This window comes from Heterocephalus glaber, unplaced genomic scaffold (assembly GCF_053883595.1).
Source record: "Heterocephalus glaber isolate CG9 unplaced genomic scaffold, H.glaber_assembly_v1.0 deba00000621, whole genome shotgun sequence".
NCBI lineage: Eukaryota > Metazoa > Chordata > Mammalia > Rodentia > Bathyergidae > Heterocephalus > Heterocephalus glaber.
The window spans coordinates 8126004-8138680 of record NW_028258153.1 but is presented as its reverse complement, the minus strand read 5'-3'; the positions used below and the strand labels follow the sequence as shown (position 1 = coordinate 8138680).

Here is a 12677-nt window from a genome sequence, read left to right as displayed (position 1 = left end):
ATGAGTATATCTTGCAACAATGTGTTGCAGTCCATCTTGTGGTTGTTGGTTGTGATACTATGTCATAACTATATTGCTAGATATCTTACAGTAGTATGGTTGTGATAATATGTATGTAATAGGTCCATTGTGTGGTGGTAGACTGTGGTAATGTTCATAAATTGGCACAGCTTTGGGGAGAAGGCAAAGGCAGAAGGGGCCAGTAGCCTTCCCTGTTTCACTTTGGTGCTAATCATCCTATACCACATTCACTATTTTTGCTAACTTTAAACAGAACTTGTTCTACTATTCTGCATGTTCTCTGTAACTAGAGGAAACTAGGAGTAACAACAGTGCAGTGGGATCTGTGTTATCAGGTGTTCAAAGCTTTAAACTTAGAATGAAAATAGTAACTGTGGAGGAGGACTTTAGGATGTGAAAGGTTGAGTCTAATGTCTATAACACTCAAATTTTACTGATGAAAGACCCTCATAAGGTAAGCAATCATGACCCAAGAGATAAAAATATCCTTCAAAAGGTAAAGGGTTAGATAGCTGTAGTACATGAATGGCCTGGGTATGTTCCAATAAATCTGTAGAAAAGTGTCCATGTGCTGGATTTGGGCTATGAGCTATAGTCTGTCTGTGATTTTATTTATCTCAATTGTACAGTCAAGGTAACTATTATCCCAGTTTTATTGAAATACTCTGAAACTCTCTGAATCATTAACTTGCTTAAGGTCATACAGCTTAGGATGTGATTAAGCTAGGACCCAAGCTAGTCTGTTATACCTTCAATATCACACAATGAGAAAGGTAGGGAGAGCCGTCCTTCACCCATTTAGCCACTCTCACAGTCTTACATCAGTCTTTACTTCCTTTTCCTAAGAAGCCCATTAACTGGTAGCCAGTGCTGTCCACTCAGAGGTCTTTGTCTTTTACTGGGTGTCTTTGTACAGTGGACTTCCGCTCTGCTGGTTGTGATGGGGTGGCAAGCTCTTGTTCAAAGGATAATTTTGTGGGAGAGTTGATGAGAGTGGGGCTAGGGCATAGAACTCCTAGTTCAAACCAGATGTTATGCAGGTGGCAAAGCCCTGCAATGAAAGGAAGAAGGCAGCTAATGGACTATTAATAGGACCAGGACCTTGTATGATGCAACACTGATCATATTACATTCACATTTCCTGTGTATGTCATAATAGCAGGTGCTGATGCTGATACCAGATTGCTTTAAAGATCATAAGCTTATAAATTCAAGTATAGTTTTGCCCATTTACAACTCATTCCTTAAAATCTTTCTCCATTTTTTCTGCTTTTCAAAATTTTGCAATTGCCTATCACTTTCAATACTTTCTCCAGTTACAGGGGATAAATTTGCTCCTGTAACATATCTATCTGGGACTCCAGGAGCCCAATATAGCACTCTAACATATTTTCTTTGACAAACTGTGCAGGACAACATGGAGTGAGTAGAAAACACCATTTACCACCATGACCACCATTGAAAAGTCAAGTGTTTGCATGTTAAATTTAGATTTTTCACTTCTTGGTTACTTTTAAGAATTTCCATTGTCTTTCAGTTCTGGATCCTATCTGCCCACAGTTCAAAATTACCTTTTGGACAGGCACACACTCTCATATTTGCTATTGTTTCCACAAATCCCTGCTTGTGTTACTTACACAACTCACCTGGACCCTGAAGACATTTGACTTTGAAACCTCTGTCCCAAACCTTTGGTAGACAATGCTACTGACAATTGGTTCTACTACATTCTTGCCCACATTTATCAGAGTCGAGAGGTCATTTTGAAGTCTAGGCAGGAAAGCAAAAGTTAAAAATCTAGACTTTCGTATGGTGAAAACGTCTTCCCTTTGGATTCCTGTTCAAATCCCTAGCATCATGAATTATTAGGGCTATTTCATTCACAGCCTCAGAATTCTTTTTCTTGAAGCACAATTTGAAATCCATTAAGGAAATTCAAAAAGAGTTAAGACCAAGGAGAAGAGAAGCAGTGTCTGTCTAGATGTGGGTTAGGGTCCAACTTGAGAAGAAGAAACTGGAAACTAATTTCAATCTTCCTGCTTCTGGCCCTCAGTATGACATTTTTGTGGGTACAACATTGTGGTCTCTAATGCCTGGTCCCATTCTAAATAGATGGAGGAGCAAGAGAGTTGTGAAGGGAAGAGGGAGACCCTTAAACAGGCCCTAGCCTGGTGAGTCTGTTTCTATCATTGTGGACCTGTCTGATCTTTGTGACCCTGCTGTTTAAAAATAATAATGACAGTGATGATGACACTATTGTGATAGGATTACTCATTGAAGTTTTAGTTTTTGTGTAAGGGAGCATTCACCCTCTCTTGTTCCAAGCAGAAAACCAGGTTTTCCTTTTATTTTCTTGCTCCCAGTGTAGGATGAAACTGAAGCTCTTTGGACATAACTTCCTTCCTGAGGCTTTCTTATCCAATAACCTGAGCTCAAGGATATTATGTTTCCGGGCGACTTAATTTTATTTCACCTTCCAATAAAGCTTGAGATAAGGATGTGGGTCCTGACTTCATGGTGGGAGGTAGATTGTAGGAAGGAGGGAGGGGACAGGATGTGTAGGACAGGAAAGGAAGAGAATGAAGAGTATGTGACCAAGCTGATTCCTGTTTTGGACAGCTGAGGTTGAGTCTCACTGGATCCCCTCCAAGGAGCTCTGAGAGATGCACCTAAGAATTGTCCCTTCAGAAGGGATATGCATGATGCTTTGATGCTTGTTCCCTATTATTTTGTTCTCTCTTCTTTAGGACTTCAGCCAAAGCTGATACAGAAAATGTATCATCTTAATATTGTGTGTGTGTGTCTGTCTCTCTCTGTGTGTGTATGATAGACTAATATTCTATTATTTGAATTTACATAATCTATGAGACAACATCTTACATTTAGTGCATTTCCGATGGTTTATTTTTACTTAAAACATATACAAAAATTTATGTCTTTATTCAAAATTGTTAGTATTTTACATTTTCTTAGGATTCAACAATCAACATGGAATTATAGGGTCAAAGAGGATACTTTTTTCTAAATTGTTCTTCAGAGAGGTTTTATTGACCCATAGTTCCATCCACTGGGAGAGAGAGCATTAACGGTGAACTTTGGTAATGACCTGAGAGTGAGTGACTAAGAGAGACTGTAAAATCCTACTGCTTTGAGGATTTGGAGCACAACAGAGGCAGGTTAGGACACTATTCTGTTTGAATAGGAAAGAAAGGATGACATTCACTGTAGATCCCCTGGCTTCTCTGAGTTCTGAAAATGCATCTGTGTAGTACTGATGAAAAGGTACACTTGCCCACCGATGTGCTTGTGCACTCACACACAGGACACCCACACAGTCACACCCTCCCCCCTTTATCTTCAGTTTTGCTTTCTGTGGTTTCAATTACCCAGAATCAAATGTAGTATGAAAAGATTAAATGGGAAATTCCAGAAATAAACAATTCATAAGTTAGAAATTGTGTCCTCTTCTGGGTAGCATGATGATATCTCACACCTTTTTTCTCCCTGCTGGCTGGGACATGAATCCTCCCTTTGTCCTACATATCCACACTGTTGATGCCACCAGCTCCCCATTAGTCACTTAGTAGCTGACTGGGTTATCAGATCTTTGTCATAGTATCACAGTGCTTGCATTCAAGGAACTCTTATTTTTCTTAATAATGGCCCCATAGTGCAAGAATAGTGATGCTGGGAATTCAGACATGCCAAAGAGAAGCCATGAAATGCTTCTCTTAATTGAAAAGGGGAAGATTATCAACATAGCCAAGGAGGTCTACATTATCCATGATTTCAGGCATGTGCTGGAAGTCTTGGAATGTATTACCAGTGAGTAAGGGATGGACTACTATAACAGAAGCCTTTAAAAGAATCTCAAATTTGGGGATACTTAATTCAGTGTTTAAAGGTTCTGAATTTACCATCACAAAATACATCCTTATTGTTTTGGGTGTATCTCTGTAGTAAGTATGTTAGCTGGTGTTCCAATGTTCAAATTTTTATAAGATAACAATATATGTGAGACTTTTGGAATTTCAACTTACATTAACAAATGCTTTGAAGAAATTCCAATAAAGAAAAGGCTTAAATTACTTATTGATCAATAGAATTTAAGTGCCTTCATTTTCCTTTGTCTCTTTGTTTCCAAGGAATTCAGCTAATACTGAGAGAAGCAGATTAGAAAATGTGGATCAAGAAGATGATGGAAAAACAAAGACTAGAATAGTCCAATTTCCAAGTTGGGCCTTGAATTGGTGAGCATAAGCCCTATTTCTTGATTTGAACTCAGGTGAAGGGTAAAATGCAAATGTATCTATATTTTCCAGTACTTCATCTCCCTTTCTGACTTGCTTGCTGTAGCCCAGAACACATTTGTATCTGTCACCAACAAAAAAATGGGCCTGTATCATTGGAAATGTGGAGAATAGAGCCTAAGATTTTCAATCTCAAGATAATCTCAGACTTCTCCCTTTTCTCTAAAGCTTTCCACTAGATCTGTTAAAAGTTCTTTTGTTATCTTCATGGAAGAGTTGGGTAGGCTTCTGATTTCCATCCTGGCTGGACCTCTACAAACGTTAACACATTCCTCCAGAACACCAGGGGGAGCTGTGTGTCACCCAGTCCTGGCACCAATACCTTTCCAAGGGGAGTATGGATATAGATATAGATATCCAAACCACCTGGACAAAGATTCTTAGGATATAGTGGTCACAGAGAACGGGAGTCTATGTTTGAAATGGTCCTATTGCGGCCATAAGAGGATGGAAAGAAATAGTGTCTATGGCTTTTGTGTTCTGTCACTTCCACAAACTTCCCATTTTAACCATAGCTACTCACTGTGTTTTTTTTCTTGATGAGAACTGAAGATAAAGTGGAAAATGAAGCCCTATCCCAATGCAATAAAAAGAGTGCACTTGGAGGGAAATGATATAGACAAAAGCCTCCTTGCCACAGTGCAACTTACATTTCACATTTTCCAGTTCCTAGAGACTTATTCACTAACATTTCCTCAGGATCTAGACCCATCTGTGGCCAGAACAATAGATGCTCAGGAAATACCAAATGGAAGAATGATCCTAGTTCCAGGACTAGCCCTGCCATGATCTGATCACTTGGTCCCTCTGTTATTCTTTCTCTTTTTTTTAATTAATGGCTGCCAGTGGGTAGGAAGTTCTCTCTCTTTGGGATGGTCTCAAGTTTCCATATTCAATGTCCTAGTTGCCTAGTGTCTTAAGTAGGCATCTTCTTTATTGTCTCCCAGGATACAAAACTCATGTATGAAAGGGAAACAGTTCTATTCCTGAATATGACCACAAGGATATGAACATGTAGAATCAGAAGTTCTCGTTTTCAGTTTTGGCTCTGTCTTCTGTTAATTTCCAGTTGCTCTTGGAATTCATTGTGGGTCAAATTGCTCTAATATTTCTATAGGTGAATAACTTAATCCCATCTCTGGAAGCCAGCCCCTAGTATGATTTGGGCAATGTTCCTTCCTGTTTGCTGGCCCCCTTTTATGTATCCTGTTCCTATCTGGATCACTTACCAGATCATTACCTCTGTTTTTCACCATCCCAAGAACTTCTATTTTGATGGCTTTTTGTTGCCTGGCACTGACGGTTCCTTCCAGAAGCAGTTGGTGATTCCCTTTGGTGTTTTTTCCAACACTTGCAGAAGCAGGCCTATAGTTCTTCCCAGAAATACCACCAGCAGTTGTCTGGCTCCTCCATTGCAGGGGTATAAGTCCCAGCTTGGTACCTACCTCTTGCAGTCCTAGCAGAGCAGCAGTACTTTTTCTGAGCATATCAGCTTTGTACGTGTCTTCCTCCCAGCTTTTAAAACTAAATAATTCTAATACTTCCCTTTGTGCCTTCAGACTAAGGATGTTAGCTGCTTACAGTTGCCACCTATTTGATATTTTAATATTCTCTTGGGCTTTTTGTGTTCTCAAAACTGAGTTAATATTTCTTTATATTAAATTCTCTCTATTAAAATAACTGGTATGGTTTCCATCTCAAGAGACTAGATCTTGATTGAAATATTCTATAGAACAAGGGAGCCAAGTGTCATTCTGTGAGGTCCTAAATTCCCAGACAGGTCAGGCTTTTTGCTTGTGTGCAGGGGCAGTGGTCCCAGGAGCCCAAAGGCAGCTTTCCAAAGAAGAGTCATACATGTAGGGTCCATGGGAGGAAAAACACACCAAACACTGGGGAGTGTGCAAAGAGCCTCCAAGAAGGACATGGGTTTTCTGCACAGAGCCCTAGAGATCTCTGCTATGTGGGTATTTAAGTAACCAGAGCATTGTTCAGAGAGGCTGCAAGGGACAGATTGATGATTTGGAAGCTCCAGAGAGGAAAATATCAGTATATTTAAGAAGAATTAGGAAGTTTCTCAGTGCTATTAGCTGGATAGGTGGACAGTGCTTCTCAAGCTGGAAGGCTGGCTACAAGAATGATCAAGACAAGCCCAAGGCCAAAGATAACTTTAGGGAGCTTCATACTTTGCTTCTGGGTATTATATTACAATGTCATCTTCAACACTCATGTACTTATGACTCAGTCATTGTGTATACCATCCAGCAGGCTCCAGGAAGAAGTTGGGGTGAGATAAAATGATGCACTTGGGAAAGGGGCCTGTCTTTCCTAAACCAACTTTAGACAGTCCCGAGACCATGCCCTGATGGGGGTTCTTCCTGGAAGAGACTTTCCATTTGGTTTAGTTTTTAAAGGCAAATCTGCAATTGATGCTAAAATGTCAGAGGAGGTGTGGTGGTTTTGATCTGCAGGAAGGGCTGCTCACAGTCTTTTGCTTTGGAGACCCTTCATCTTTCTATCCGTATATTCTTAATTTCCTTAGCTAAACACCCAAGCGATTGGAAATACCTTATCTGAACCCCTACTCTACATAATGGTATAGGACCTCCAAATGATAAAGAGAAAATAATAGAACTCCCAACCTGCTAGATGCCAAGTACACCAAGTTCATGTTCCCTTAAATTGAAGAAAGAATTCTAAGGAGCAAGGGAGGTTAAGAGTAGGTATTTATTGAGAGAGATAGCTCCTGAGAGGCAGGAGGAAACCTGAGTGGGCTGCCATGGACCCCACTTTATACAGGAAGCTTTATAGAGCAAAATCATAAGGTGGGTATTATGTAGGGCAAAGCTATGATTAATCAATAAGACTACAAGTATAGCTGCTTAGGCAATATTGATCCAAAATGGGAAGCAAGCCACGTGGCAGGCATACATGGACAGAACAAAGACCTTTTTTGAAAGAGATGAGTCAGGAAGTCCTGGTCACATCACCTACCTGGGTGACTGATGTCTATCTAGACTTTATTGGACCAAGTGATACCAATTATAGTATATTGCTTATCCTTTGGGGAGGTATGTAGGCCTGGTCATTCCATCTTTAGCTTGAGGCCTGGCCTTCAACAGATGGACCTCCAGCCACAGTTGTAATGTATTCTCATCTTCTACACTGACTCCTTTGAGCGCCTAGCCCTGTCTGACTGCCTATAACATTTCTACCTAACTTAGCTGTCTAAATATTTTCCAGCCTAAGCCTGGAACAATATGTGTGATCTCCACATATAAACAGATTTTCTAGGATGGTCCCATCAGCAAAGATGTTGGTTTGGGAAAGGTAGTCCTTGTGGCATTGTCCTCCACTGTCAAAAGACAGTGGTCCTCTCTCAAAGTGCCTGTGGCTTAGCGTCTGACGCTGCCTGTCTCGTTTTGTAACTTGGTGATTTCAACAGTCAACGCCTGCAGCTACCATAGTGGTACAGATATAAGCAGTTCACTTTTCTCCATTCTGGTGGGTGAAATGGGGAGGAATGGAAGAGGGAAAATTAAGTGTGGTGGGCTAGCAGCTTGGAAATGAGAGGTTTCCCCATGAGGGGTGGCTGGCCTGGTGGGCTGTCCCCTTGGTAGGGAGAGACTTGGAGTGAGAGGGAGGAAACAGGCAGGCTGCTAACCCTTTCCTGGGAATGGAGCACCCTTTGTTGCCTCAGTTCCAAACTTCTCTTGCTGAACATGGAGAGACGTTCAGGATGAGGACCCACGTTTGTCCTCTACTAGGGAGCTGTGGCTGTGGAACCGCCAAAGGGCTGGGGGAAAGTGGAGGGAGACAGCTCCAAACAGGGAACTGAGGAACACAGAGGGGAGATGCAGAAGCTGAGGAAGAATGGGAAGAGAAGAAAGGACTAAGGAGGGGAGAGGAAAGGTGAAGGGAGAGGAAGGAGAGGACAGACTGGAGGCAGCCTGGCAAGGCAAGGTCTTTCTTCCCTGCCTTTTGGGGCCAGGCAGCTGGGGACTGGAGGCAGCCTGGCAAGGCAAGGTCTTTCTTCCCTGCCTTTTGGGGCCAGGCAGCTGGGGAGAAGCTCGTCTACCTCCAAGGCTTTCAAGCCAGGGGCGTTCTGAGAAGGAGGCTTGAGGAGAGAGGTGGGAACTTTGTGGAGCTGGAGCTGCTCCTGAGGAGCAGGAAGTACTGTGGGCTGGGGCAGAAGTGCCCTGCACCCCTCCCTGACTTCCTCAGTGGGGCCTGCCAGCCTGGGCGGACCTGAGAGCAAGGCTTGTCTCCAACCCACACCGCACGCACAGCCTTCAGCCAATCCTCTGCCTGCTCTTCCCTGCGGGCGCTGCTCCCGCCCCTTCTGATTCTCAGAACTCACTCCCAGGGATTCCAGGAAACGGCTGATGCGGCTTGGGGACAAAATCCTCTTCAATCCCTTTGTGTATCTTTCTGTCACCCTGCCCCTCCTGAGTGTCCTTCAGCACTGTGCCTGGTTACAGAGCGGGGACTGGCCAGGCCAGCCCGGCCCCACGGGGCCTGTCCTGCAGCCCCAGCTTGAGCCTCACTCCCACCTCCCCGTGGGCTTCTCTTCCTGCTCTGCAGCCCTCAGACAGTCCTGGAGCTCACTGGGCCTCCCCAGGCTGAGGCTTCTTCCCAGGCTGCAGGGCTGGGCATGGTTTCCCTTCCCTTCCCTTCCCTTCCCTGCCATTCCCTGCCCCTCCTTCTCTTTCTTCTTTTTCTTTCTCCTCTAGCAAGCAACTCTTTAAAAATGTAGCAAATAATAATCATATCCTTGTCCAAAAACGGCACATAAAGAAACCAGTATGTAGTTTGTCATTGTCAGACTAGATGATCTCTTACTCTTACCTATTTGAAATGTCTTAAAAGTTAATTTAGGGGCTAGGGATTTAGCTCAGTGGCACTGCACCTGCCTCCCATGAGCAAGGTCCTGAGTTTGATCCCTGGTACCAAAAAAAAAAGTTAATTCAGGACCTAAACAAACAGAGCTGCACTGACCTCCAATGCCACGGAGCAACATCTTAAAAGCTGATGACAGAGCCAATAGGTTCGGGACACAGATGCCTTCCTGCAGGAGTCCATAGAGGCTTTGCTCTGTAAATGGGAACTGGTCTCCCCAAACAAGATTTTAGGAGTTTCCAGAATGTGTTTGTCAGAATGCAAAAAGCTTTGCTGTGGACTAGCATCCAGTGAAATGCCAAGGAGAAACACTGCTACCCGTGGATCTCTCAACTCTGCTCTGAGATTTGAAGAATCTAATTTTCATCAGAAGTTCAGACTGTGTTCCCATTAGCAAACCACGGATGCCAGAAGGACACACATTGTACTGGGAAGCCTCACCCACAGAGCAAGGGCAGCAGAGTCTTTGGCCATGGATGTTTGGGACACTGGCCATGGGCACCAGGGAAGCAGGGAGGGACCCACGGCCTGGCAGGTACAGTACATGGGAAGCCCAAGCCCCCAGGGTGTGTTGATGAATATAAAGTGTTTTCTTATCTTCATCTACAGCTAAAGGAGAAATCTTTCTCTCTCTTTCTTCCCCTCTCTTCCTTCTTTCTTTCTTTCTTTCTTTCTTCCTTCCTTCCTTCCTTTCTTTCTTTCTTCCTTCCTTTCTTTCTTTCTTTCTTTCCTTTCTTTCCCTTCCTTCCTTCCTTCCTTTCTCTCTCTCTTTCTTTCCTTCCTTCTCTCTTTCTCTTCTTTCTTTCTTTCTTTCTTTCTTTCTTTCTTTCTTTCTTTCTTTCTTTCTTTCTTTCTTTCTTTCTTTTTCTTTCCTTCTTTCCTTCTTTCCTTCTTTCTTTCTTTTCTGTACCGGGGATTGAATTCAGGACCTTACACTTGTGAGGCAGGTGGCAGAACCACTGAGCTAAATGTTCAACCCAGGACAAATCATTCTTTATCCCCATGGGACACTAAGAAGTCTTCTCCTGTTGTGATTACCTGTGTACAAGTAATTGATCAGTCAGGTGACATCACCATGGTTCATCTGGCTGCAAAAACCAGTGCCCTATACTTAAGCCAAGGTGGCCCAGACTGTTCTCAGCACCAGAACTAGCTGTGCAACCTTGGGCAACTACTTGTTCCTCTCGAGTTCTCCTCTGTTCTTACTTGCAGCACCAGGGCAATATGCCTCTGGCCAGCTCCATGATTTGTTGGTGACAGTCAAATGAGGGAATGCACATGTGTCTGGCAGGACACCTGGGTGACACAGCGATGAGCACTGGGTGATCTCTGTGAAAATACATAGCCTCTGGTTACATTGCCGGTCTTTCACTTTGTGGGAACTGGACCCAGAACTGCAACCCACTTTCTGAGTTCCCTTCTAGGTTTCATGGGAGAGGTAAGATGGCATAAAAGGGGCCATGGGCTGGGTGGAGACTGTCATTTGACAGCAAAGACAGGAATATCTGCCTGCAGGTGACAGAAATCTTACTAGAAATTCAGAGGCAAAGTCTGGGCTTCTTGTTGGGCTACCTACTGTGATTTGAGCTGAGGTTGGACCCGAAAAAGCTTCCAGTACAGCCTAGGTGACTAATACTAGCAGGGGCACCACCTGGAAGGTCTGCTGGGGAGATGATTGTGGGCAAGGTTCTATTCTGGGGGCCACACCAGAGGGCCCCAGAGAAAGGTGGCTAGTCTTAAAAATGGATCAAACATCTTTATCCACAGAACTAAAATTCTGCTCAAATGTTATATCCAGGGAAGTGGCAAAGAGAAGGAGACAGAGGTGGAAAGTGGAAAGTTGACAACTAGTAAGTCTTCAGACAGATATTTAGAGGTTCTGTTGTGTATAAATTAAAGGTTTGGGAGCTAGGGGTTAAAAATGATGGTGGTGCATACCTGTAATGGCAACAACCTGGGTAGTTGAGGAGAGAAGATTCCACATTTGAGCCCAGCCTGGGCAATTAGCAATTTAGTGAAACTCTGTCTCAAAGAAACGAAAAATGAAAGAAGGGTAGAAATGTAGCTCAGTGCAAAGGGTCTGGGTTCAATCCTTAGTACTGGGGAAAAAAGCCCTTTAATATAGTGCCTAGTAGTAGAGAGAATGAGCTGGGCTTAGGCAAACTCACAGGGCAAGCTGGGCATTTTCTTCCCTTTCACAGCAGTAGAGAATTCTCATGTGGGAAGGGGGTTGCTTAAAATTACTCCATCAACTTCCTCCTTCTACAAATGAGGACAGTGGTGTGCAGTGAGCCTGTACTACCCTGGGTTGCAGGGAGAGAGGTGACTATTCCTCTCCCTGCTGGGGCCTTTCTTGGTTGTAAGGACTTTGAGCTCTTTGTTTCCTAAGAGCAGTGAGAGAGGGAGAGAGATCTGAGGAAGCGCTGAAAGATGGGGCTCCTGTGGCTGCATGTGGTAGGTTTTGTCTAGGGCCTGTGGCAGTGGCTCCCCAGGGGTGGTGCTCCTCCCACATCACCGGGAAACTTGTCAGACATGCAGGAAACTTGTCAGACATGCGGATCCACAGATCTTTCCTTCCCACCAAGTGAATCAGAGCTTGGAGAGGTGCTCAGCAATCAGTGTTTGGAGGGATCCTCTCCAGGTGAACCTCTCCAGGTGAACTCCATGCTGCTAGAGCTGGAGGAGCACAGCCTAGTGTCTCCAAGTGGGACACATGCTGAGGCCCAGTGTCCCCATCTTGCCTGGAAACCACTTGAAACCCACAAGGAGGCCCTTGACAGAACTCTGCCTTTCCCTAAATTCTCCATCTGCTACAGTGTTCCTTGGGTCTCCTTACCCCGGCACATCCTATTGTCACCCTTCTAGGGCTGCAACCTTATCTCCTGGACCCAGATAAAGAGCACATTGGCCTAATCAGTCTGGCCGGACTGGCTGGCTCCAGGGAGGTCTGTAGATGGTGCCAGAAACAGACCTGCTGGCAGGGTTGACCCCCTTCCCCACCCATCTCTCCTCCAGAAAATGCTGCTCCTTGGCTAGACTCTCTCTCCTTTACTAGTCAGACCACAGCAAGTTAATTCCCAGGAAAGATAAGGGGTGACTATGTAGGGCTTCTGTGAAAATCATAGTGGTAAAGGTCTCTGTCAAGGTTGAGCTGGCTTTTGCGGGAGAGAAAGGGGAATTGGACTGAAACTATCTGAATCTGCTGCAAAGCAAACATGCCTTTGTATGTCTCAATGGCATTGCAAGATGACTGTCACTTCAAATGACTGCTGATTCTCTGTATTGAAGAGTCTGCCCATCCTCTGGCTACTGCCTTGCTTGTTTTTATAATGCATTGTTAAGTAAAGTGAAGGAGCAGTGTCTCCCCACATTGCGCAGAGCTGGATACAAGCTTGGGAGCTTGTTAACATTCTCACTGTTTAAATCCTTGGCAGGAGCCGGGACCTGAGG

The 12677-nt window shown here is 44.0% G+C and overlaps 1 protein-coding gene across 50 annotated transcripts in view; it reads left to right on the top strand.

Annotated features, from left to right (window-relative positions):
• LOC101715682 (uncharacterized) overlaps positions 1–12677 on the top strand; it is a 348006-nt gene that overhangs the window by 168200 nt on the left and 167129 nt on the right. For 36 of the 50 annotated variants that reach the window (XM_087206135.1, XM_087206137.1, XM_087206136.1 and 33 more), the window contains 2 exons: positions 2134–2192; positions 4167–4271. The exons of 6 other annotated variants lie outside the window; for them this stretch is intronic. In XM_087206135.1, the coding sequence (XP_087062261.1) occupies positions 2134–2192; positions 4167–4271 (164 nt within the window). The remainder of the gene's footprint in view (positions 1–2133; positions 2193–4166; positions 4272–12677) is intronic. 8 more of the 50 variants (XR_015449165.1, XR_015449164.1, XR_015449163.1 and 5 more) reach the window with 1 other exon arrangement.